General features: G+C 39.6%; 1 protein-coding gene and 1 long non-coding RNA gene across 7 annotated transcripts in view; one reads left to right on the forward strand and one right to left on the reverse strand.

Annotated features, from left to right (window-relative positions):
- Positions 1-27,983, forward strand: part of LOC147846532 (uncharacterized) — a 252,135-nt gene that overhangs the window by 144,672 nt on the left and 79,480 nt on the right. The gene's annotated exons all lie outside the window — the stretch shown is intronic.
- tgm1l1 (transglutaminase 1 like 1) overlaps positions 1-27,983 on the reverse strand; it is a 72,977-nt gene that overhangs the window by 6,131 nt on the left and 38,863 nt on the right. For 4 of the 6 annotated variants that reach the window (XR_015478975.1, XR_015478974.1, XM_087241439.1 and 1 more), the window contains exons 7-11: positions 26,933-27,110; positions 17,527-17,665; positions 13,659-13,851; positions 9,864-10,017; positions 1,450-1,734 (exon numbers count right to left, since the gene is read on the reverse strand). Coding sequence is in view for 2 of the 6 variants with exons in the window: in XM_087241439.1 (XP_087097565.1) it covers positions 1,450-1,734; positions 9,864-10,017; positions 13,659-13,851; positions 17,527-17,665; positions 26,933-27,110 (949 nt within the window). In the remaining 4 variants the exon portion in view is untranslated. Of the gene's footprint in view, positions 1-1,113; positions 1,146-1,284; positions 1,735-9,863; positions 10,356-13,505; positions 13,852-17,526; positions 17,666-26,932; positions 27,111-27,983 lie in introns of those variants that run through there. The other 2 variants (XR_015478976.1, XR_015478977.1) reach the window with 2 other exon arrangements.

Genomic DNA, 27,983 nt, shown 5'->3' on the forward strand with positions numbered 1-27,983 from the left:
GAAGTGTCTTGAAAAATATCTAGTAAAATATTATTTACTGTCATCATGGCATAGATAAAATATGATAAAATAGATGAGTTAATAAAACTATTGTGCTTAGAAATGTTGAAAAAAATCTCTCCATTAAACAGAAACTGGGGGGGGGAAACAGGGGGTCTAGTAATTTGAGGGGTTTAATAATTCTAACTTCAACTGTATAGGCCATAAAGTGCTCAGCATAAACGTGCACATCCCCCCACAGATCTTTCTTTTAAATTAATACTTTCTATAAGCTTTACAATATTATATTTTTACTGAAGCCAAATCTAAAGCCAATCTAACAAAATGGCTTACGATAACGGTCCATAAATTAGAAACTCAAATTAATATTATTAGAAAAAAAAATGAAATAAAAAATGTATAGACAGAGAAAAAAAATTGATAACCAAATATATATAAAATTCTGTTTAAAATTTTAATTTGTAATATGTTTCGCAATACTTCACATGAATTTAAATCTTTCTGTTTCTAATCGTGTTTGGTGACAAAAATAATATTTGAATAAATATACATGTTATATTTAAATGCACCAAAATATATCACCTATATTCACTGAGAAATATATATATATATATATATATATATATATATATATATATATATATATATATATATATATATATATATATATATATAATTACGGTGTTTGGTGTGAATTTTATAAGAAAGTCTTGACATATAATCATGTCACATTTTTCAAAATTCTGAGTTTAAAAAGTTCAGTTACATTAATTGTTATTTTTTGTGGCAGAAACAAAGCTCTTAATTGTGGAGCTTGAAATTATAAGATAATTGTGATGGAACAAAGCTTCCATTCTATACTCTATACAGTAAGCATACTGTTTCAATAGTAATCGTAATCAGTGTTAGGGAAAGTTACTTTTGAAAGTAATGAATTATGATTTTGAGTTACTACCCACAAAAGTAAGAAGTTGCGTTACTCATTTATTTTATGGAAAGTAATGCATTACATTACTTTTGAGTTACTTTTTCATACCTGCCCGTGGCTTGATCTCTTTCAGAGCTGGCAGGGTATTTTTCTTTTTTTTTTAAATAGAGGAGCTCTGCATTTACCAACACACTGTATAACCAAATAATGTTACCGTCTGAAAACTTTCTTTTTGTCTGTTCCGGTGGGGAGCTCATTCTCTCATTGAGTGTAATTCAACGTTATTACACACATTTTAATTCAGCAAATTGTTTCTTAAAAGCAAATTAATTAATCTAAAAAGTAACTCGGGTTACATTTTTTAAAAAGTAACTCAAATATTATTACTTAATTTTTTAAGTAAAGCACTACTTTACTCGTTACTTAGAAAAGTCATATTATTACGCCAACTCGCATTACTTGTTATGCGTTACCCCCGATACTCCAGGTGTGCTATTTTTGAACAAACGTCGTGAACTGACCTTCCTGTGGCATGAGCTCCACACTGAGCTTGTCCTTTTTCACGGTGTCCTTCAGCACGCCGGTGTAGTACATGACTGCCGCCTGGCTGTGGAGGGTGGTTCTTCGTGGCTGAGAGCTCATGTTCTTCACCACAATCTTCAACTGAGCATCTCCACCCATACGAGGACCTTCTCCCTCCATCCGCACCTCCACCTGCACGTCCTCCGCCATGGCGCTCGAGTACACATCCGGCTTACTGCCGTACCGACAGGCCGTTTCCACCGCGATACGCTCCTCCTCTGAGCCTGAGGACGCAGATAAAAAAAAAACATCAATATAGAACAATCCTAAATAAACAAAAATGTACAATGTTTATATTGCTAGCGTCCGATGTTTTTCTTTAGGTAAACAATTAATCTGTGCAAATTAATCCTCTGCTGACCTAATTTTGATGGCTTTTGCTACAATAATTGAAATAATTGAATAAATACAATCTTGCTAAAAGTGAAAGATGCATAGAAAGAAAGTGCCACCCCTCAATTTTTCGTTTCAGTTGGAAATTCAACAACATACTAAAATAAGAAAATCTTATAGTAAGAAAAGAAAAACATAGTAAGAAAACAACTATTGCTGATAGCTTTCAGTCATGTGAGCTGTGCAGAAACCTGGGAAGCAAAAAAAAAAAAACAATGGGCCGTAATGGCAAATACACTAGGATCCATATAGAAGCACAGCACAAACCGGTCATATCATCTGTCTCAAGCTACCAATATTTCTATCACATATCAGCAGTGGGCACTTATTCTGCACCCGCAGATGTTTTTCAGTCAGTTAAAATCATCATGTCTCTGTTCGCCGATTCCCGCCTCAAAATGAGCAAGTTTCAGTCACTTGTACATTAGGGAAGCATTCAGAAAAAAAGCAAAACACCAGCAAAGAAACTCGACACAGAAGAACATAAACACCTACTGCCAGCTAGCGTTTTAGAAGTGTTATTGCAGAGGAACACAAACAGCGTGCAGAAGTATAAATACAAGGCAACGCCTATTGCATGCGCCGTGGGTCACGCTGATCACTTGACGCAGAAGTATAAAGAAGCTTAAGAGGCATTATAAATGTGGAGTTTTAGGTTTTCAGTTTCCATAGATGGCCTTTTTCTGAGACACAAGTTTTTCACAGAGATTATGTTTTGAATCTGCCACTATGCTGACACACAGGCATTTGCTGAGCTTTCTCAGGGCCAGTGGCCGGCCTTTTTCTGCCTTCTGAATACCTTAGGCCAAAGAAGGTTCAAAGCGGCTGCCATTACGGTTTTCTGATCGCACATGAGTACATGCTTCAAAAAAATAAATAAATAAGGGAAAGAAAACATATAGCTGGTCAGTTTAAGATTCCATAAAACACCTTATAGGCTAGATGTTTTCCCTTTTAAATGTAAGGGTTTAAACAATAATTAAAGTAGTTTTCATTTATAAGTGATATTTCTTTGCTGTGTCCTCCCTGATGTATTAATAACACATAATAATCTTTACACCACATTAAAAACACAGCAGTCAGTAACTTTAAGTTGTCGAGAGTTTTTGTCAAGTTGAAATGGTGTGTTTGTGCATGAAACATGCTAATTTAAATGCATGTGTGTGAGAGACCGGGTGTAAGAGTGCTCGCTTGACAGCTCTGTTGATGCCGTTAGCAGCTGGGTTTCTTTCTTTCTATATTTTGGAGAAAATTAAAAAATAAATACATAAATAAATAATAATTAAAAAAAAAAAATATATATATATATATATATATAGAACAGAAAGACATAAAACTTTGCAAATTATGTCCACTTTTGTAAGCACAACACAATAGTGTCAAATCTCGATAAAATAGCCAAAGCTATATTGAAACAATTTAAAGAATTACAAATATCGGAAAAAATAAAATCACATTAAATAAATAAACCAATACAAAACAAACAAAAGCTTTAACAGTTTATAAACAAAACAAATAAATTAAACCGTTTCAGGCCATTTTAAATGTTCATTTTATAAGGGTCTATCTGAAAAAAGATTTTAGTTATTTTCTAAAAAATAATAAACAATGGAGGAGGTTTAAAATATTATTTATAAAGTATTTGGATACGATGGTATTAATCAAATCCTGCAAATAGAGCATTTTTTGAGGGAGTGAAAGCAGAAACTACCTTCTTTTCTGTCATCTAGTCCAACAGCAATGCTTTACAAACAGATGTAAAAAAAAAAAACACCATGTAAAAAAATGTGCTCTGTGTCCTCAAACAAGTGTTCATGTTTTTACATGACATAGTAAAATTAAATATATATATATTGTAAATGTGGAGCTTTATTAGTGGATAGCTGCTGAGCACAACGAAATATAGGCTATAGCCTGTAATTTATTACTGCCTCTTATGCCCTGAAACACATAACGGTTTCCTTTGCTTAAGATCACAGAATATTATGCAACATCTTTAAATTATTCTCTTAAATAAATGGAAATTACCTATTAAGTGTCAAATAGCCCAGTGCTTCTCAAAGTGGGGGTCGGGAGACAATAAAAGAGGGGTTGCTTGGGGATTTCCAAAAATCTCATATATTTCATTAAACTATTAGAATCATCATATTTTATCAATTATTATATTTTATTTGCGACCCCTGGGGTTATAATGCTAGATTAGCATCACAACAATAGCGTTAGTTGCTGCAGATTAATTTTGCAGAACAATATTAAACTTTGACACCTTTATGTCACTCAAATACATTACAAATTAAGGCCACGACTGGACAAGGACGATGATCTCAAAGTGGCTCCAAGTCTCCAAAATTGCGCTATAAACATTGTGCTTACCATAAGGTTAATATTAAATTAAACAAATGAATAATGGTTATAAAAAATATATGGTTGTAAGACTGTTGCACTTTTTTGTGTTGCCAATATGCTTATGTTTATATAGTTCCTATTGGTGTGTGTGTGCCATTGTGTGCAGTATTTGTATGCTTATAACCACCTCCGAGCATCTTGGGGGTTGCGAGTCACTGGAAGTTGTTATTTTAGAGCAGTGGTCCCCAACCCCCGGGCCGCGGACCGGTACCGGTCCGTGGATCAATCAGTACTGGGCCGCACAAGAATTAATTATCTTTAAGTTGGCAGATAAAGTAGCTGCATTTAAAGCCAAACTGGATTTGTGGGGACGGCGCGTGAACAGAGGCATATTGGACATGTTTCAAACATTAGCGGGGATTTTGTGTGAGACTGAGCCTGCGCCCTCACTCACCAAGCTGGTGCATGATCACCAGTCTTCGCTGTTAAAGGAGTTTGAGCGCTACTTCCCAACCTCAAAGGACCCACAAACGGCCAAGGAATGGATACGTGACCCATTTGTCAACAAACCAGCTGAATCCAGCATGTTCGTGCAAGAAGAAGAGCAACAGCTGGAGATCGCAAATGATGGCGGCCTGAAAACTCTGCCGGTGTTCTGGATTAAAGTCATGGTAGAAAACACTTTCGCATGTCGAGATGTACATGATATGTGTGTGTGCTGGCGCTCACTGGCTGTTTCACGGGCACACGCAAAGCTTGAAGGTAAACAAACAACGGCTTATCATAAGCATCTTATCGACATCTTATTGGCATTAGGATGAACATATAAACGTTATCTGCCTAATTTCTAGCAGCTAAAAGTGTCTGGAAAAATATTCAAAGGTTTTTATTCTCATGAACCGCACGGACTTGAATGCGTCTGACTGTTCTGATTAGCTAAAGCAGACGTCCCACGTCAGCACGTTCTAGACGTGCACGCGCTCTTTCCGGCAATCTTCTGCTATTACCCCCAGATGGGACCATCTCGTTGCAAAGAAACAAGCTCAGGGCTCCCATTGATTTAGCGTTACGGACAGTTTTTGATGTTATAATATGTTATATTGTTGGAGCAATGTGTTAATAAAGTTATTACTTCCTAATGTTATAATAGCATTGAAATGTTGGAGCAATGTGCTAATAAAGCTCCACATGAGTACACAGTGGATTCACGTTTATTATTATTATTTTTATTTTAACCCCCCGGTCCGCATTAAAATTGTCAATCGTTGACCGGTCCGCAGTTAGAAAAAGGTTGGGGACCACTGTTTTAGAGGTCACGGGCTGAAAAGTTCGAGAACCCCTGATATAGCCTATGAAAAAAAGGTCTCTCCGCAGCATTTGGGCTGATTGTTTGATGGCGTCTATCATAATGAGGATGTTATGAGATGTGAGATGGGCGGCGTTCCACTAATGGTGTCATGTCATCATGTCAGGGCTGGAGTGGGACTCCTTTTCAGCCCTGGATTTTCAAGCCTTAGACCGGCCCACCCCAGTTCATGACAGACTATATTAAAATAATGTCATTAACAATTCAGTTTCTAATGACACTATCACGTCTTTTTCAAGGAAACAGCTGCTTTAGAACTTAAAATGTTTTTCATAAATATGCGAACATTAAAGGGTAACATTAGCTAAATCTCCAACACTATTCTTTAAAACATCACAATGTCCTTTCCTGCAATATCTAAATATGTATTCTGTGCAAAATTCTTTATAGATATCCAGTCCTTTGTAACAGTGGTTACACAAAAAAAAAAAAAAAATTAAATATGTACACTTATATAAGTAACCCCAACAGTATAATATGTCTTTATACTAAAAAAAAAAAATAATCAGGTGAGGTTCGAACTCAACGCAACGCAATGTGCTGACCACTGGACCACAGTGGCGCTGTTATGCTGGTGCATTTGTAAGAAAAAATAAGTATTGCACTGTTTTTAGATTTCTGATCAAGTTATGTCAGATTTATTAATGTAGGGAATCATCTGATTTTCATTGAGCAGGTGTAATATTTATTATTATTAATTATTCAAATTCTTATTATCAATAAAGTGCCGCTGTTTAAGTTCGCATTGATCATTAAATCCTTGTTGCAACCCAAGCTCATTCTGGACACGTAGCCTGACGGACTTTTCTTGAGACCGCGATTTACGTGGCCGGAGGTATGTATGGCTGCATTTTATTTTTTCGAGCGGCGTAACACGGGGTGGTGTTACGCCGCTCCTCTTGGCGCTCGCCAGCTGACGGCTCACCTCCGTGTGGAGGGCTTTCCTGCCGCAACCAGTTTGCCCGTTTACGTTTAGCTCGTCGTTTTCCTCATGGAAGCAGAGAGCCTGAGGGGAGCCGAGCGCGACAACCGGGTTCGAGTCCGGGAAAGATCGGTTTCAGAAATCAGGTAAGACAAAAACAGAATCCAAAAAATAAAGCGAACGAGTTCATAACAGGGCGAGAATGTGGTAAAATCCGAAAACGCGGTCAAAATCAGACGAGGGGGCTTTTCTTTTTCTGGACGGCTTTTGTAAATCGTCGCTTGGGTTTAGAGAAGTAAGCGAGCGGGCCGGCGGGTCAATCAGTAAAACCGGTTGGGTTTAGGGAAGGAGGAGGAAGGTGGGTCACCCGATAGGCCGGACGGCCAGTCAATTATTCACTCATTCAATATGTCAGTCAGACAGACGGTCGCTTGACAGCGGCCTTCGGCAGCTTTATGCGAGAACAGCGTGATTGCGCCGTAGAGGTGTTCAAGATGCGAAACACGGATTCACGAAAACAAAAACCGCACAAATACGTATGGGCTGCATCCTGCTCAAAGAGCTGCGGCAAAATAATGAATAAAAAGAGTAAGGCTAAGGTCAAATAAATAAATACATAAATGAAAATAGTGAGACTGCAGCTAGGGACACCGGCCCTCACGGCCAAAAAACAGACTGGCCCACCGGGAATTCTCCCGGTCCTCCCGATTAGCCAATCAGGGCCTGCTTTATTTTCAACAGATGAAAGAAACGTCTGTTTCGAAACAGGTAAAGCTATTTTTGGATGAACTATCCTTTTAAGACTAGCATTTTGAAACTAACACTTTAATAACACACTGCAACACTTTTAAAGCTAAATGGTCTTATCTACCTCCGTTTCACACCCATACACTCTTACTTTTTCAGTCTGCTGTGTCATTTGTTTATTTTTGTGTATCTGAGTTACAGAGACAGTGAAGTCATTGTGTCCTGTGGGTGGATCTCAGTTTAGTTTAACCAGCCGTTTGGAGATAATGACAGGTTTCATTGTGTGATCTCGGCTGTCTCTGTACTGCCATTTGCCAGTAATTGGTGTATTATCTTGTTGGGTGCTCTGGTAAGAAAACATCCGCTAAAAATATGAATTTTTCTCCAAACTGAACGAATTAAGTCTTACAAAGTAATGACAAGGTTATATTGCAAATTATGACTTAACTCTACTTTAATATGAGTAGTAGTATATAAGAAATAATACAAATAAAAACAATATTAATTCAAAGTGTGGCGAGGCACGGTGGCTCTGTGGCACTGTTGCCTCACAGCAAAAAGGTCGCTGGTTCGAGTCCTGGCTGGACAAGTTGGCATTACTGTGTGGAGTTTGCATGTTCTCCCAGTGTTGGCGTGGGTTTCATCCGGGTGCTCCGGTTTCCCCCACAGTCCAAACACATGCACTATAGGTGAATTGAATAAAATAAATTGAACGTATTGTATGTGTGTGTGTGTGTGAATAAGTGTGTATGGGTGTTTCTCAGTATTGGCTTGTGGCTGGAAGGGCATCTACTGCATAAAACATATGCTAGGCGGTTCATTCCTCAGTGGCGACCTCTGAAATACAGACTAAGCTGAAGGGAAATGAATGAATAAAATCATTTACAATACTAAATTTACAGTGTCAAATATGATTATATGAATGCATTTCGTAACAAATATAAGCTTTTTTACAGGTTTTACTAAGATTATAGCTTAATATGACTTGAATTTTTACAAAAGTATTTTTGAAAAGTCTATTTTCCTTTTGATTTTATGATAAAATTTAATACAACCATTTCACAAAATAAATAAATAAATAAATAATAATAAAAATAGTCCTTCATGAATTCTCTGTCGGGGTGTAGCAGTGGCGCAGTAGGTAGTGCTGTCGCCTCACAGCAAGAAGGTCGCAGGGTCGGCTCTGTTGGCGTTTCTGTGTGGAGTTTGCATGTTCTCCCTGCGTTCGCGCGGGTTTCCTCCAGGTGCTCCAGTTTCCCCCACAGTCCAAAGACATACGCTACAGGTGAATTGGGTAGGCTGAAGTGTATAAGTGTGTGTGTGTTTGAATGTTTCCCAGGGATGGGTTGCGGCTGGAAACGCATCTGCTGCGTAAAATCTTGCTGGATAAGTTGGCGGTTCATTCCGCTGTGGTGACCCCGGATTAGTAAAGGGACTAAGCCGACAAGTAAATGAATGAATGAATAATTCTCTGTCGGTTTAGTCTTTATTTCAGGTTGCCACTGTGGAATGAACCTCCAGCTTTTGATTTAAGTAGCGAATGCCCTTCCAGCTGCAACCCAGCACTGGAAAACATTCATACACACTCATTCACACCCATACGCTACGGACAATTTAGCTTACCCAATTCACCTATAGCGCATGTGGTTTGGACTTGTAGGGGAAACCGGAGCACCCTGAGGAAACCCACGCCAACACAGGAAGAACATGGACACGCCACAAAGAAATGCCAACTGACCCAGCCGAGGCTCGAACCAGTGACCTTTTTACTTCGAGGCGATTGAGCTACCCACTGCGCCGCCCTGAAACCCCGCTGCCCATAATAATAATAGTAATGTACTTATTATTGAGTATAATAAGTACAATACTATTATTATTATGGGCAGCGGGGTTTCAGGGCGGCGCAGTGGGTAGCTCAATCGCCTCGCAGTAAGAAGGTCACTGGTTCAAGCCTCGGCTGGGTCAGTTGGCATTTCTATTGAGTTTGTATTTAGCATTTATTCATTTGGATCCAATACAAACCTTCTCAGGGGAACTGTGAAATGTCCTCAAGTGTTCTCATATTTTAACTACCACATTACTTCATCAATATGTACATTCCGATCTTGCAGATGATGAAATATTTGCTTAACGTCTGTACTTTACAGCCTGCAGTTTTCTTTTGACAGCTGTTAAGTTGTTTCATGAGGTAGTTCCATGACTTGCAGGTTGTTACAGGCAGAAAAAGAAAGTTTGTGTGTGTGTGTGTGTGTGTGTGTGTGTCCCTTGTATTAAAAATACAGTAGGTCTATGGGAATCCATATAAAGATAGCTGTACAAATGTGTATGTGTGTAGGTGCATACAGTATATGTGTATGTGTGCAAAAAAATGTGTGTGTGCTTATCTGTCTGTTTGTGTGAGAGTGTGTGTATGTGTCTGTGTTTGTTTGTTTGAGTGTGTGTTGGTGTGAATATGCATGTGTGTGTGTGTCCATGTATGTGTGTGCATATATATGTGTCTGTGTATGTACGTACATGTGTGCATATATGCATGTGTGTATGTGTGTGTGTTTGCATGTGTATGTGTGTGTGTTTCTGACCTTCAGGGTATTTGTAGACGTCTGTGATGTCGACTCGTTCATCGGAGCCCACAGCTTTAGTGCTGATGCAGTGACCCACAGCCTTCTTCTCGCTGTGGATCTGACTGAAGGTGCCGTCCAGGTTTCTCTGCCAGTAGATCTTATCACTGTTCACCTGCGGCAGAAGCACAGCAGACACCGTTTACAGCTGACAATACTTCACAGAGAGACGTGACTGGCAAGATAAGTGCAGGGTATAAAGAAAATATTTAACATGGATGCCAACAAGTCAGGGCTGATCCGTCTAGGATACACACATTCAACAGAGTGACACATTTATAATAAGATTTAAAACCGCTCATTCAGAGAGAGAAAATGAGAGAAAACAAATTCAACTAATTAATTCAAGATCATTTGCAGACTTTTAAACTTGCTTTTGCTTGTTGATTTAGTTTTTTTATTGTATTGTTTGCATAGAGGGCGAGGCAGTGGCGCAGTAGGTAGTGCTGTCGCCTCGCACCAAGAAGGTCGCTGGGTCGCTTGTTCGAACCTCGGTTGGTGTTTCTGTGTGGAGTTTGCATGTTCTCCCTGCGTTCGCGTGGGTTTCCTCCGGGTGCTCCGGTTTCCCCCACAGTCCAAAGACATGTGGTACAGGTGAATAGGGTAGGCTAAATTGTTCGTAGTGTGTGAATGTGTGTGTGGATGTTTCCCAGAGATGGGTTGCGGCAGGAAGGGCATCCACTGCGTAAAAACTTGCTGGAGAAATTGGTGGTTCATTCTGCTGTGGCGACCCCGGATTAATAAAGGGACTAAGCCGACAAGAAAATGAATGAATGAATGAATGTTTGCATAGAGGCAGCGGCACAGTGACCCAGTGGTTAGGACTCACAACAAGAAGGCCGCTGGTTTGAGTCCCAGCTGGACCAATTGGCTTTTCTGTGTGGAGTTTGTATGTTCTCCCTGTGTTGGCGTGGGTTTCCTCAGGCTGCTCCGGTTTCCCCCACAAGTCCAAACCACATGCGCTATAGGTGAATTGAATGAGCTAAATTGAACGTAGTTTATGAGTGTGTGTGTGAATGTGAGATTGATGCGGAAAGGCCATCCGCTGTGTAACACATATGCCGGAATAGTTGATGGTTCGTTCCGCTGTGGCGACCCCTGATAAATAATGGACTAAGTAGAAGGAAAAAAATGAAAGAATGTTTGCATAGTGTTTAGTGCTTTAAGAAATTGAGTTAACTTGTTAATAAAGGTTCAGCGGCGGAACCACGCCTCACTTTGTCTCCTTAACCAATCACCTAATCCTTTAAATTTCCATCTAGCACTGTTCTTCGTCGTTCTTTGAACCCACCCTCCCTGCATTTCCTTGCTTCCCATTCACAATCCTATAACCCTCTTCAATCCTACTGTACATGTAAATTGAATCACTCTGCCAAACCATTAGAGAGACAGTACCCCCACTCTAAGTCTCTGGGCATAGTGGGACACCCGATCAACTAACGTACCCACCTGTTTACCTCTTACTCCCCTTCATCCCACTGTTCTTCTACCATCCCTTTCATCCTTACAGTGAAGTCTAGCTTAAACTGTGGCGTGGGCCATGCTAGTGAAGCTGCTTTTAAAGGTGTTTTATAGACCCTTTCAATGTGGTGACATCACTGGCCCATGAACATTTCCTTCTTGTTCTCAAACTATTTCATAACTGTAACAAGAGGCAGTTCAGTCATATCTTGACGTTAAATCAGCTATCATAACATTCTAAGAGTTCTCAGAATCTAAGCAAGGCATGCAGCTTGGGTCATGCCAAACACTCAACGCAGAAGTATAAACCAGGCTTAAAGGGTCACGAAACACCAAAACACATTTTTTGAGCTGTTGACAGTCGTATATGTGTCCCACACTGCTAAAAACACTATTAGGACACCTTTATTTCACTAAAAAGTGTAAATTGGTTGTTTTTGCGTTATTTCAAGCAAATTCGTACTTCCGGTTTGAAACGAATTTTTGAAGCTGCGTCACGGTCATGACATAATAGCGTGTATTCCAGCGTGCAGACTGGGCGTCTGTGCCAGAGTGAGTCTTATTACGTCTTACAGTGTATTGCATTAATGCATGAGTAAGGCTTGGTTCAAACCAATCAGCGCGCTCTATTGTGCAACTTCATTAATATTCATTTCTGTGTTTACACGACATGGACGCCACGTTGTGTTGGCAAAACAAGCGTGAAGTGTTGCTTTTATAGTTTGCTGCAGTTAAGTTTTGTTTTCATTTTCTCTCTGTGAGAGCTGACTCACGTTTGGATTAACAGTGTACGCGACGCTCCACAACAATAACTTGTACGTGTCTAAGGAGGATTATTGTTTACCTGAGAGCTGTTCTCATCTGCAAACGCTGAGATCGGATACGCTTGTAGTCTTCTCTTCATAAAGACGCGGCTCTAGTTGCTGGTGATTGTCCTGTCTCTACAGATTTGGTAAGTGAGCGACCAGTGCTCTTTGTTTATTCAGTTTGTTCGTATCGAACGAAGTTAACTATTGCACCGTAACATGTTAGGACCACAACCAAACTTTAACCTCGTGTAGGGTTTTTAACCGCATTTAGTGACCGGAATAACACACGCGGCTTTCTGACGCTACCTGCCGTGTGCATCTAAGTTTCCGGGAAATGCGGAGGTTTTTTTTTTCTCTCATTCGCCGTGCGGTATCAAACATTGCATGAAAAATACACGCTTAGAGCAGTTCCTCGAATCAAATATCTCGTGTGTCGCGAGGGGCATGAATGAATTCCCTAAATGAAAGAGCCAAACTGCAGTTAAAGTCCAACATTTAATAATTTGGCAAATAATTCGACTACAGATGTCCATGTAGGTTAAACACCATCACTTTCTACTGTGTGTGAGTATTTTGACTGAAACTCGCGCGTGCCCAAATAGACACTCCCACACCCTCCCACTTTAGTTCCTCTGACACTCCCCCCTAAACAGAGCTGGACACGCCCACTTTTCTGACTTTTTCCAAAGTAGAGGTGTGAAAACACCCTGCTGAAACGAGGGGGTTTCATGGCCCTTTAAGGTATAACACATGTAACACTTAAAATTACACAATATACATGTTATGATTACCAGCAATCTAATCTTTACAGATCGCTGGTAAACTCACAGATCTCATAGAACTACAATCCAGTCATAACAGACTACAAAAACCAGTCATGCACCACACACACACACACAACCGGTTCCAGATCCTGACTGATTACACTCTCACAGCTGATGCTGCTCAATGACTGATTACACATTGATATATTCGGCTCACTTTGAGACACTCTTTGCTGAGACTTGTTTACTGACATTACAGCGAGTTTCCTTTATCTTGCTTTGCCGTGTTTTGATCCTCACCTTGTTTATCTGTTTATCCCTGTCTGCTGCCTGTCTTCGGACCATCTGCCTGTGTATCTGACTACAACTCTGGATTTCCTGCTTACCTATGTTTGCCCGTGTTGACCATTGCTTACCTGACACCACTTATAAACCTGCATTTGGATCCGCATCCCTGTTGTCAGTGTCACATCACCGTTACAATGCACAACGTTTTTAAGTCAAATTTATTCCAGTGAGAAATTATTTAAATTACACACCAAAATTAGGGGTGTGTAATATTGAAAAACTTTCAAACATGCTCTACATGTTAACAATCAAATGTATTTAATTGTAATGAAAATTAAATGTAAATGTCTAAATGTATTGAGTAATCATGTTTGTAGATGGAAAGGATGTCGTTTTGGAATGTATTTTTATGTGATGCTCAATTTAACACTCACCTCAGCGAAGACGAACGGCACGTCGTATTTGAGATAGACCTGTCCAGAGCGAACAGCAGCCAGAGATGCCGGACCACAGCGAAACGTCCCATGACTGGTCTCCTGAGGTGTGGAGTCCACCGCCTGCCACCCGCCAAAACCAGGAGGCAGATCCGGACGTGCCAACCAGCAGTCATTCCACACATGGAAGTTCCTTCAGGGAAACACAAGAAAACTGAAGGCTTAAAAACAATACCTAATGATGTTCTGCAGTGTTTCCCCTACCATAATATAAGGGGGGTGCCCCACCCTTCCAAAGGCTGTACCCGCCCCCTTTGTCACAGTAATTGTATTATCTATATAGCGCCAGATCACAACTTTTCTTAATAAGTGAAGTTTAATTTTAAACTAATTTCGAGAGGAGCATGTGCTTATGATTGACCCAGCTGGTCCATATTAGCTAATTATGATCCTCCAATCAAAGGATCCCAAATCACTATATATATCCTCATTTCCTTTCTACAACTATCTTCGTCGGGAAGAAACCCCCCTCCTCCCCTTCTTCCTCCTTTATCCAAAATGGGCGGCACCATGGCCCAGTGACTAGCACTGTTGCCTCACAGCAAGAATACCAATGGGCTCCAGGATCCCTAGAGCTCAGGGCTCTCTGACAGCATGCCATACAAGCTATGTATAAATCATGAGCTAAGTGTGAACTCTTGAAACAAGCTAAATCAAGCATGTCATTTCTGCTCTGCGCTCGCGTCACTGCAGCTAAAATATATACAGATGCAGACATCCCAGGTCTCTCGAAAGTTCTGGGAGTCTCCCGCAAATGCATAGAGACTCCCAGATGCCTGCAAACGAATGATAATCTCCCGAAAATCTCGCGTCTCCCGCCCGGTGCTCAAATGCACTCACATCCCTCCCCGCTCTTCAGATACGTCGCGCACATCAAATGCTGTGAGGCAAGCAAAGCAATGTCCTCCATCTAGTTATGACCACTCCCGGAAGCTCTGCATGTCTTTTGCAAATTTACACCAGCTCTGTGATCCCCCAAAATGAATTAAAATACCCGGAAATCATGGCGACGAGAGAGTGAACAAGAGAACAGATCACGAGAGGCACAGTCATGGTCCAAGCATTACATTTGACATGTTTAATGAATAGAGCAGTAAAGATATCGCGAGTGCAAATCCGCCCTCTCACTCTCATTGGGAAATCTGCTGTCAATAGTTGGAGACGAGCAATATATTTGAATGGTCCTGCACGTAATTAAGCCTTTTTTATATATATATAACAACTGAAAGTTTTGTGTTTTTGACAATATTACAAATTCACTAAAAGCTGGCTGGAATTATTAGATAACCTTTTTAACATAAATATTTAATAATATAACTTCTTGTAATGCACTTACTGCTATAAGAAGTAGTTTATAGGCCTATTCCCTTTTAGTAAACAAGTATTATTATATTATAGATGTGCATTTTAACTAGGTGCGAACCTATACTGGTCTCACGGTTCAGTTCGGTTACGATTATCATGCCATTGATTCGGTTAAATTTGATATCTCAGTGCATCACGGTGCATTGACGATGCTTTCCATACACAGTGTTATGGCTATAACAAGCTGACTGTATAAACACACACACATGGACACACAGCACCACACTGTCTCTCATTCACACACATACACAAACATAGACAGCACCAAACAAACACACGCACACACATGCCATGCACGCTTGCTTGCTCGCTCGCTCGTGACGGATATTGTGAGACCGCCTACTCCTGTTTAAATTACACCAGAGTTACCGACCGCTCCCGCGCTTTATTCGGATAATTATTCCCGCGCCGCATGAAATCTGGTCGGGTCACATGACAATGCACAGGTACAACCACGGGAATGCATACAGCCGAGAGGAAAAGAGAGGGGAGGAAAAGTCACGCCAGCAGCCGAGAGGAAAAGTCACGCCAGCAAGTAAAATGGGCCAAAGTGAGAGAGAGAGAGAAATGGAGTTCACTTTCAATCGCAGAGAAATAGGAGCTTCTGCTGGAAGTGTCAGTGAAAGACAGTGAAATTGTGCACAGTGTCTGCGTTTTTAAGTAGTTGGCGTCTGAAGTATTGTAAATACCCGCGCTCGCCTCCCTCGTGACAGCGCATATGAGGTAAACAACGTCAGTACATAATAACCGGTTATGTTCATTTCTAAACCGATACTGAATTGTCCATGTCTGCATCGTGGTGCATGGAAGAAACAATTAATTTTGACACCCCTAATTTTAGCTCATTGCCATCTTTCATCATTTGCAATGTTTCCAAATTGCTTTGTTTGTCATTTTTGGTTGGCAGTTCATTCTGCTTTGGTGACCCCCGATAAATAAGTCACTAAGCTCAGTAAAATGATTGGATGAATTATTTTCTGTAAATTTGCTTCTGGCCATGACAATTGTGCCCACCATCTTAATGATCTGTTGTTTAAATGTGTTTCAACTATTGTTATCCCTATTACAAAATTTTGGTGTTTTAGCTTAATTTGTAAATATTCTCTTTTAACATCTATATGACCATGTCTATTTTAGTACTTTTTAAATATGTTTGATTGATTGTATAATTTTTGTATTGTTTTTTCTAGGTTGTTCAGGGACAACAGATGAAAAAATAGCCTTCGGGCTAATTCTGGTGCATTGGCAGAAATGCTGATTAATGTACACTATCCCTGCCAAATAAACAAATAAATAAATAAATAAATAAATAAATTTATAATTTACAAACGGTTGTACAGTTAAAATAGTTGCTCAGTTATTTACTGCTGTCATTCAAAGGTCATGACTACTTGTGTCAGTGTGAGTCTGAACAGCCACGTTGTGTTGGGATACAAGCAGCAGTCTTGGGTAAACTGTACTGTGTAAGGGTTTTAGGCCACTAGTACAGTTAAAGTCAGAATTATTAGCATATATTCTGCATATTGAATATATTTTTCCTTGATTTCTGTTTAACAGAGAGATTTTTTCAACACATTTCTAAACATAATAGTTTTATCAACTCATGTCTAATAACTGATTTATTTTATCTTTGCAATGATGACAGTAAATAATATTTGACTAGATATTTTTCAAGATACTAGTATTTAGCCGAAAGTGGCATTTAAAGGCTAATTTAGGTTAACTAGGCAAGTAAGGTTAATTAGGCAAGTTATTGTTCAAAGATTGCTTGTTTCCAAGGTAGTCTGAGACAGTAGCTAGGGGTGGCCAACCCTGTTCCTGGAGATCTACCTTCCTGCAGATTTCAGTTGCAACCCATATCAAACACACCTGCCTGTAATTATCACATGGTGTTCAGGTCCTAATTAATTAGTTCAGGTGTGTTTGATATGGGTAGCAACTGAAATCCGCAGGAAGGTGGCTCTCCAGGAACAGGGTTGGCCACCCCTGAGTTAAGCTGCGATCACACTGGGCTTTTCCTCCCATAGACTTCCATTCAAACGCACACAAATGCGTCAGACTAAAAACGCAGGGTCATGCGTCAAGTTGCTGCGATGCAAAGTTCAAGCCTGGTGAACTCTGATCTGCGAAATCGCATCACTTGACTGCTTGAGACCAACCGAGGATCAAAACATGACCTCTCTGGACAGAATTTTTAAACATGAAGCAATCGCTCGCTTTTTTAAATGTCTAATGTCTAAAGCTTGTTTAATCCCGCCCCTTTTTGCAGTGCCGCACGACAGAATATCGCATGCTCAAACTCTAATGTGACTGCAAGATTTGAAGGAATCCAAGACAGCTAAGGGGTTAAATACCATTAAAGTCTGGTGACAATATTAGCGACCTTAAATCTTTTGCACAGTACTTTATACTTAATATTCCATGAAAAACCTCATATGCTCACCATACGGAGTCAGAGTTGAGATGATGGATCGGCTCCATATCCTCATCAAAATACACATCTGTGGTCAAGGACACATCCGTATCGTGGGCAGACTGGAAGTTTGTTACGGACCGGGCAGGAATACCGAGACATCTCAACACTGGAATGTACACAGAGAAAACATGATTCATTTTGTGTAGATGTCAAAAAAATAAGACTTCTGTTTGGACTGATGTAATATTTGTATTCCACAAAGACACAATAAATTCAAATGTGACAGTAAAGACATCTTAAATACATGCTCAGGTCATAAATGTTTGAATGATTTCTGAAAAATCACGTTACACTAAAGGCTGTAGTATTGATGCTTTTAGATTACAGGATTAAACAACATTTCAAAGGGGATATATTATGCAGACATCACTTTTATAAGGGGTTTAAACACAGTTGTGTGGCAACAGTGCGTGAATATAGCCAACCAATATAGCCATTAAATTAATTAATGTAACAGAAACACTTTGATGGACATTTTTCCTTTGTATGTCTCATCAGAGGGGGAAAGCCCAGTCAATTAGTGATGATCTCTCCCTCATTAGCATAAACAGAGCGGGAAGCAGCTGTCCTCCATTAGAGTTACCACTTGTTGAAGGTATTGTCAGCCAGGGCTGGCCCTAACCAATTTGACATCCTAGGCAAGATTTCAAGACCAGGGCTTCAAGACGAAGATAACTGGAGAGAAAAACTCAGGTTATTTATAATGCTTCCGTAATCATCTAATAGGGCTGATTACGGAGCTGATAAGGAGTCAGCCGTGTTGATTATAAGCACGTGATCCTCTTGAAATTAGTTTATGAATAAACTTAGTAGACTGTCTGCTTAATATCTGTTGATACTACTGCTAAACAGACATTTAACTGACAATAGGAAACTTTGCAAGTACATGTCAACTTACACTTAACCTAACCCCAACCTAACAGTCTACTTTTAATCTAATGAGAATTAGTTGGCATGTAGATGCAATGTAACTTAAATTCAACAAACGGACCATCAAAATAAAGTGTGACCTTTCAGTTTTTCACACAGATAACATTAGTCCTGTTTTGAATCTGCCACTATGATAATGCGCAGGCATTTGTAGCTCCGCCTTCTTTTGAAAAGAGCACAAGCTCATTTGAATTTAAAGCGACAGACACTTAAAAGGCACAATTTGGATCGAAGCCTAAAAGGAGCAGTTTCAAAGCATTATAAAGAGTTAAGAATATATATTTGTGGTATATATAATATATATATATATAATATATTTATATATAATATGTGGTATTTTGAGCTGAAGCATCACATACACACTTTAGAGACTTATTTTACATCTTGTAAAAAGAGGTACAATAGGTTCCCTTTAAAGTAGCCTATAATTAGGCCCACACGGAATCTGCACGCGCAAAATTCCGCAGAATTTCCGCAGATTTTTAGCCCATTATTAATTTTGTTTTTTAACTTGAGTAAATGTGTAAATCTGAATTTATTTCGTTTTTATTCAGTAATTTATTACTTTTTATTTAATATATTAAGGGTTTAGTTATGATACTCCGCTGGATACTCCCAAAATAATTCAGCAGAAATCCGCAGATTTTTACGAAAATTCTCCGCAGAAATAGCAAAAAACATTCGCAGATTCCGTCTGGCCCTGCCTATAATAAATAAAAAGCAGCACTTTTGAATTGTAATAATACATTTCATAATACTACAGCTTTAATTGGTTTTTGGTGGGATAGGATAGTATAGGATGTGTATAAAAACATCCGTTCTGATCTTATAAGGAAACGTAACTATTTTACTTTTTGTCAGTTTAGTGGTACCCCTAAACCCAGCCGTCATTGGGGATTTAAGGCAAATCGTTCAAAACTGTATGAATGAGATTGTACAAATTCATACGAATCAGCCGTTAAATCAAAAAGTAACAAATTGCCTTGAGATCAATTGGAAAATTCAGCTTTGCATTACAGGATTATATTACATTAGCAATGGTGAGTGAGAGAGTCTCACACACAGCCGAACACTATTAATGTCTGTGTGTGGAATGAAGAGTATGCAGACGAGACCATTTTAAAGCAGTTCCCCACGGGGGTCATACTGCTGCTAACCAGGGTCAGTTATGAAGGTCACAGCACATCTGTGACTGCAGCAAAGATTCCATCAGCTACTGATACTAGTAAACAATATCATATTTTGTTAGTCCTATGACATCATACATTCCACTGATATCACATTATGTGAAGTTTTTAAACTAATTTCGAGAGGAGCACGTGATATAATTGACAGCAGCTGGCCACCTATCTACACTCATTAGTTAGCCAATCAGATCTATCCTAACCCACTATAAGTAGCCTAGCTAGACATTACTCCCTTATCTTCGTTTTCCGAAGAAACAAACGACAGGTCCACTCTAGCGCTTCCAAAAGTTACTCACGGACAAAACGGATCCTCCACATCTCCTACTATTCTTCAACTACAATACCACACCACCTTTACTACCATCGTCAGCAACTACAAAATGACAAAACAACAACAACAACAGCGACGGCGGCGGAGATCACAACAGCATCAGCGCAGCTACATACAAGAAAGAAAGCTCCGCGCTCCCTGAAACACCAGCCCCGTCTTAACAACAACCAGCCCAGCATGAAAGTCAGCTCGAGACCGAGGCTCCAACGAGAGGCCGTAGGCCTATCCACTCCAGCCAGATCACAACGCAATCTCCAGATCCGCTACGTACCTTCTCCAGCATCATCATGTGTCACTCATATCCAACAACGAACGTCACTGAACTCCTCCAAACTCCTAGACGCCGGGACCATAATTCAAAGCCGCTGCATTAAACCCAAAACACTTGCGAATCCACGTCTTCACCGCCACCCCCCAGGACATAACACGCTCCTGCCACACCCCCTATCCTAAACAGACATTAAACCCGCAATCTCTCCGCCTCCCCGGAGAATCAAGGAAAGGATTAAAAAGCAATATTGGATTTGGACATATTGCAGTAATCATAATTCTAAACACGGATAAAACCAATCTCCCGGACAATAAAGCAACTCTTGGGAATCCCACCCCACCTCTTCCATCCTGCAGCTCCCGATTCCAGTGCACACTCCAGTCCTCCTCTTTCAGCGATCCTTACCACCTACGGGCTACGCACCCCGCCCCTCTAACTTGCGTATCCTTGCTTTTTCCCCTCTCATTTTACAAGCTCGCAGCTACTGCTGATTATTTTCTATTGTAAAATAGAAATTACTTGTCGACTTTTGTCAATATGTTTATGCTTTTACTTAATTACGTTTGTAACTGACCTAATTTTCTGAATTTCTCATTCCAGGTTTCCTCTACTGGAGCACAGCCGATCTCGGCGCTCCCTTCCCACAACCTCACTAGCCGTCCACCAACACTACACCAGAAATCACAGAGCAATTCCCTGTTAAGCACATCCATACCAGCCCTACTGAAATGGACATTAGAACGTTTCTAAAAACGTCTCATAACGGCTCTTTCATCTCCTCATAATTCTGCCTTTTTCAGCTTTAACAGCATGATTCTGCCTGATGAATATGCTTAAATTATCACGTTATAAACCAAGCAATCTCTCTAATCTAGACGGCTGCAGCGCTCGGTTGCAATCAACATTACACCCGCCACCCGATTTCTGGCAATCGGAGGTCACAATTATATTTCGTAGTCCGTTTAACATTTGGATGCAGAAGTAGCACACACATTTATGCTTAAACGATCCGCTGGATTTCGCCTATAACTACGGTGTTTGCACGTAATTCACCTACAAGTTCCCCGTTTCTCTCTCCCTAATATCCCCCAGCTAAACTAGTGACCGGTTTCTAATATTTGCATTCTCATTGCGGAAGAACCTCCGTCTTAAGCACTTCTATAGAATTCTTAAGCATCAATTTGGAGTGATAGAATTTCAAGCATTAATAAACTACTTGAATAAATCGACAATTAGCCCCCTTTTATATTCTGGAAGAAATATCATGCTAAGCATAAACTGCTCTCCATCTAGAACATCAAACACACAAGCGCATTATCCCGCAGGGATGCCTTTTCGTCACTCACCTATTTCATCTCGCAGCAGCAATCTCCGGAATAGAAGAGAAATGATCTAAATCCGATCTTGGCCGTAACAAACTGCCTAAGGGCGTCGCGCACCAGAGGCGCCGACGGCGCGGTGACGCGGCGCACTTACGGCAGAGAATAGTAGATTAATGCACACCAGACTCACGCATTCATACTTTATCAAATAAACTAATCAATTATACAAATAGCGCTCCGCGGCGCGGCAGAATACGACGTGTCATGAATTGTGGCTGGGCACTACGGACAGCCGCATTGACTTCCTTAGTATTTATTTCCTTCCTGTGAAAGTCAATGGTTACAGGTTTTCAGCTTTCTTCAAAATGTTGTCTTTAGCATTTAACACGGGAGTCACCAACCTCTGAAACTAAGAGCTACTTTCGGGCATCGAATAACGTGGAGGGCTACCAGTTTGATAAACACTTCTCAAATAACAAATTGCTCAATTTACTTATAAGTATAATTTAAGTTTTTGGTAAATATTCATCCAGGTGTAGTCACTGATCATGTTATGATTCTCTCAAAGTTACCAACAATGATTTAACAGGGTAGGAAATACCCCGTAATTAATATAGCTATCAACGTGCAACACTATTTCATTTATCTTTGCAAATATTTACATTTTTAAATGATTACTTCCATATTAGAGAAAGCTTACTTGTAAGTGGCGTTATGGTGAGCTATTTTAGAACAGGCCTGTGAGCAACACACGAGAGCCTCGTGGGCTACCTGGTGCCTATCGGTACCATATTTGGTGACTCCTGGTTTAACAGAAATGAAATTCATAAAGGTTTGTAACCATCAGGTGGCGCTTAAAGCATGCGACCTGCTTATGCTTCCTTCCTTAAGCGCTGGAATAGAAGCCATTCATTTATTAGCTATCCAATTTCATCCTCAGTATATCCTTTTTACACAGATGCTGCCCCCTTCGTGGGGTATATTATCGGGGCCGCCAATGCGCTTCTAACGGGCAATATCGTCAATACATTCTAAAAATAAATAAATAAATAAATAAATAAATAAATAAATAAATAAATAAATAAAAAGTAAAATAAAATAAATAAATAAAAAAAAAATAAATAAATAAATAAATAAATAAAAAATAAATAAAAAATTAAAAATAAAAAAATAAATAAATAAAAAATAAAATAAATAAATAAATAAAATTACTGTTGTACATGTTCCTAGTTGCATAGTAAATCGCTGACTCTCTTTTTGCTTTATTTTCAGAAACTGGTATCAGAAGCAGAGCCGCAGCTGACTCCATCTCTCTTTTTAAGATGATAATCCCATAACCACAGCATATACAATTTGCGTTTTAGCATTCATTTATACATTTTAAGTTACCCCAGAACACCTCATCAGTTTCTCACTGCTCAACACATCCACACATTCCGTTCAATAACATTTTTGCTTTCAAAACACCTCAAAGTCATAGGACCATTCAGGCTTCCCACCAGATTCATAATCCAGTCACTCATTCAGAATTGGACCCACCTCCACAGCAGCACACAAGGGCTATCGTAACATCACATACAAACACTAGGAAGGTGGTCTCCCGACGCCTTCAAATCTTATATCTGACTCAGCCACAGCCATCTCAGGGAAGCTCCGAGGACTCTCACCAGCAGACGCAGTAATCCCAGCGGCCAAGGGCATGGGCCTAGTCCAGGGAGAGAATACGACCCAACCATACCAGCTTCCCGAGGGCAGAGGAACTACCCAGTCTCCCAAGGGCGCGGGCATGACCCAGCCATCTAGCTTCCTTTCTTCCTTCCAGCTGATTTGCACTCAGCCTTCTCCCCCTTTTCACTCACCTAACTCCAGTAGGAGTTCTCTCCCTGCCCAGGCCCCCTTGTCACCCCCGCCCATCCCCCCCCCCCCCCCCCCCCGGCCGCTGCCACAGAAGTTTTCACTGCCCCCCAACTTTTCTAACTTCTGTAGGACCCCGCCCCCCCCATGGCTCTGGCCCCCGCAGGGGCGTTACCCCGAGCTTCGATTCCCGCAGGAATCATCTCACTGCCCTGGCCTTTTTTATATTATATGTCATTCCATAATGACATATAGTATAGCACTATTTATTTTTCTCTCTGTTTGATTTTATTTATATAAATTTACATCTATATGCACCCACGCATATAAATATGAATTTATATATAGTGCTGTCACCCTCATGCTCTGTTCCCGCAGGAACACCCCCAGAGCACCTATACCGCCCGTCACCCTTCAGTAAGAGTCTTCACCTCCCCCTCATCTTTCCCGACTCTTACTGGAGCAGCTAAATAGCTCACCCAACCCCGAGCTGTGACACGAGTCATGTCACCGACCCTCCCCGGCCCTAGCTTTTATTTATGTTTATTTTTTGTTTATTTCTCACACTTATCTTTTATTTTTTTAATTTATTTATATATATGTATATATATATGCACCCACGCATATAAATATATATTTATATATAGTGCTGTCACCCTCAAGCTCTAACTCCCGCGGAGTTAATCCCGAGCACCGGACCCCCGCAGGGGTCATCGCCCAACTGCCATTTCCCCCTTCAGCTGGGGCTTCACCGACCATTCCTTTTCCCGACTCCAGCTGGAGATGGCACATACAGCTCTCTCTCCCGCAGGAGAGCCAAGAGCTTCGACTCTCGCAAGAGTCAGTAAAAACGCCCCCCCAAGGCCCTAGATTACCCCATTATATATTTATATATCTATATGTTTCATATAAATATATAATTATATATAGTGCTGCCACCTCCCAGCTCTATCTCCGCAAGGAGTGTTCCTCGAGCAAATTACTCCTTTGGAGTCCCCGCCCCCCCCTGCCCCCCTTCACCCCCCTCTCCAGCCGGAGTCCTTCCTTCCCCTTTCCGTTATAATGACTCCAGCAGGATTCCCGCCCACCCCATGGCTCTGACCCCCACAGGGGTCTCCCCGAGTCTCTACTCCAGCAGGAGTATTCACAGCCCAAGCCAACTCTGCTCGGGTTCCCGCAGGAACCTGTTTCACCCTTTGCTCCAAATGAGCCCTCTTTACCTTTTCTTTTTCAAATAATTATATCCAGCAGCCGGATATAGCATTTCAAGTCTTTTGGGGAGTTTCTTCGAATACACGGCTGCTGTCCCGAGCTTCATGCATTTGGGGAGCTCTCGAGAACCACCTGATCTCGTACTCCCCTCACATGCTCTATGGACCTGGCGGGAGCCCTGGGCTCAACTATCTCCGAGCTCAGGGTTCTCTCCCGGGACAGCATGCCAAACCTGCTTACAGCTGTCAAGCAATATCTAAGTGTGAACTCTTGAAGTGAAGTTTTTAAACTAATTTCGAGAGGAGCACGTGATATAATTGACAGCAGCTGGCCACCTATCTACACTCATTAGTTAGCCAATCAGATCTATCCTAACCCACTATAAGTAGCCTAGCTAGACATTACTCCCTTATCTTCGTTTTCCGAAGAAACCCCCCATCCACCCCTTTCTCCTCCTTTTCTCCTTTACAAAAAGGGGAGCTCTCGAGAACCACCTGATCTCGTACTCCCCTCACATGCTCTATGGACCTGGCGGGAGCCCTGGGCTCAACTATCTCCGAGCTCAGGGTTCTCTCCCGGGACAGCATGCCAAACCTGCTTACAGCTGTCAAGCAATATCTAAGTGTGAACTCTTGAAGACTGCGATAAAATAAAAAAAATAAAAAATAGTTAAACAGAAGAGACTGATGGTTAGTAAATGATCACATTTTTGATTGAACGGTCTTGCAAGACAGGTGTAACAAGTGTGATCTGTGAGAAATCACTCATAACTTATTTTAGTTAGCTGGTTGTTTGTGTATTGTGCTGTTGAAAGCTGGTGAGTTTGCAAGAAACTTTTTTAGAAACTGCAAAAGAAAGGTTCAAACTGCAGTATTTAACTTTTTAATCACTAATAAAATGCCATCGGATGTCCTGACAAATATTTCTGATATACATGTTTTGAAGTTTAGACTGCAGCTCTGCACAAGACGTTTGGCAATATGAGAGATAGTCGTGCTCAACTGAGCCTGGTTTCTCTCGAGGTTTTTTATCCTTCACTTTGGCCAATTGGTGAAGTTTTTTAATCGCAGCTGTCGCCACTGGCTTGCATGGTCCAGGACTTGTCGAGCTGCGCATCAATGGATTTGCTCTTCAGTGTTTGAACTCTCAGCAGTGAAAATTAAACCACACTGAACTGAGCTAAACTGAACTTCAACTCTGAAAATATTACTGACACTGTTTCAATTCACTATAATCTTCTATGTGAAGCTGCTTTGACACAATCTACATAGTAAAAGTGCTATAGAAATAAAGATTAATTGAATTAAATATCTTTGTACCAAAATTGTTTTGAATGGTTTCGTCCTAGGTGGTTTATTCTATTGTAGTGACCCCTGATAAATAAAAGACTAAGCCGGAGGAAAATGAATGAAGGAATGAGATTTGTTTATATGTGTGTGTGTGTATCACATATACATAATCAATATACCGTTATAGTCAGAATTATTAGCCCCCTTCAATTTTTTTTTCTTTTTTAAAAATTTTCCAAATGATGTTTAACAGAGCAAGAACACTTTTCACAGTATGTCTGATAATATTTTTCTTCTGGAAAAAGTCTTTTATTTATCTTTTATTAAAGTTTTATTTCGGCTAGAATAAAAGCAGTTCTTAATTTCTTAAACACCATTTTAGGGACAAATTTATTAGCCCCTTTAAGCTATATTTTTGTTAAGTTTAAATATATATATAAATATATATATATATATATATATATATATATATATATATATATATATATATATATATATATATATATATATATATATATATATATAATTAAGTCAAAACAAACATTTATTTTGGATGCAATAAAATAAATCATAACTGCAATTACTTGTAATTAATTGTAATTATGTTATGTAAAAATTACATGTGCATTGATAATTTTTATAAATTTTTTATAAAATTTGTTTAAATAATTACAAATATAGCTATGTTTCAAATGTAAATAAAAAAAAGTTTCAAAAATCATGGAAAAATCTTTTTTTATTTCAAAAAACATTTGCATAATCTATAGATTTTTTTCTACTTTAAAGTGAAAACCATTTGTCTGTGGATGTGAAAAATTCTTTCTGGAACTAAAAATGCCAATAAAGAACCTTTTTTATAAGTGCTTATGCTTGAAGCTGTAATCCTGAATCACTAACCACAAGTTTTACTGCAGTAGACAACAGTAAATGGAGGCAATTACACACACAGACACACACACATACAGACACACACACACCTGTGGTTGTGACTCCAGAGAACACCCAGCACTGTCCGTATTTGACCGGCGTTCCTCCTTCTCTGTGGTATTGCTTGAGAATTTCAACACTGCCACTCCATGCGGTGGGAGACGTTCCTCCAGCGTAATTCCCAGACCAGTTTCCCTCCAGAACACCACGGTCATCCGGAGAGTTGATCTACAACACACGATCACATCTGTTATTTGCTTTCTCGGATCAATAAAGAGATGTTTTACAGAGTTCAGAATAATGTAGTGCTATCACAATACTGATATTGGCAATCCAGACTATTTTTATGGTATCAATTCTAAATTACAATATTTATGCATGAGTTAAGTTCTTAATTTGACAGAGTTAAAACTTCGAGATTGGTTTAATGTTAAAGTTTTTTCTACTGATCGGACCCAGGCATAGAAAATAAAGATTAAAAATATATATAAATTTAAAAAATAATTAAATGAAAAAATTAATAAATGAAAAAATTAAAACTATTTATTTAAAAATGAAAAAATAAATAAATGGATGTATGGATGGATGAATAAATAAATAAATTAATTAATAAAGTTTTTTGGTTATTTATGACTATTTTGGACCATGTAATATTTCTATGAATTATGTAATGTTGCATTTAAATAAATGCAGTGATCCTTAATTGGAATTTCAGCTATAGAAAAAAACTACTTGCCTAAATTGAATTATTTAAAAAAAAAGAAAAGGTTGAAAATAAACATTAATAAATACAACAAAACAAATATACAGATGAAAACATACGTGATTTACATTCTTTACAGGTGCATTTAACAGTGATTTTGTCATCATCCCATACAGAAATCTGATATATGCCATGAACATAACTTTTGATAAGATTTGATTTGATTTATTTATTTTCGAACAGAAATATCACACATAAAATATCATTAACAAAAAATACATTTCTACACTGTCGAAAATAGACCGGGATGAAGCACAAGCTCATTGTTTTCCTACCCCATTACCACATACATCATTCGTCTATTACTAAAACTTATTTCTTCTTTTACTTTTCTCTTT

This window comes from Danio rerio, chromosome 2 (genome assembly GCF_052040795.2).
Source record: "Danio rerio strain M-AB ecotype USA chromosome 2, GRCz13ab, whole genome shotgun sequence".
Lineage (NCBI taxonomy): Eukaryota > Metazoa > Chordata > Actinopteri > Cypriniformes > Danionidae > Danio > Danio rerio.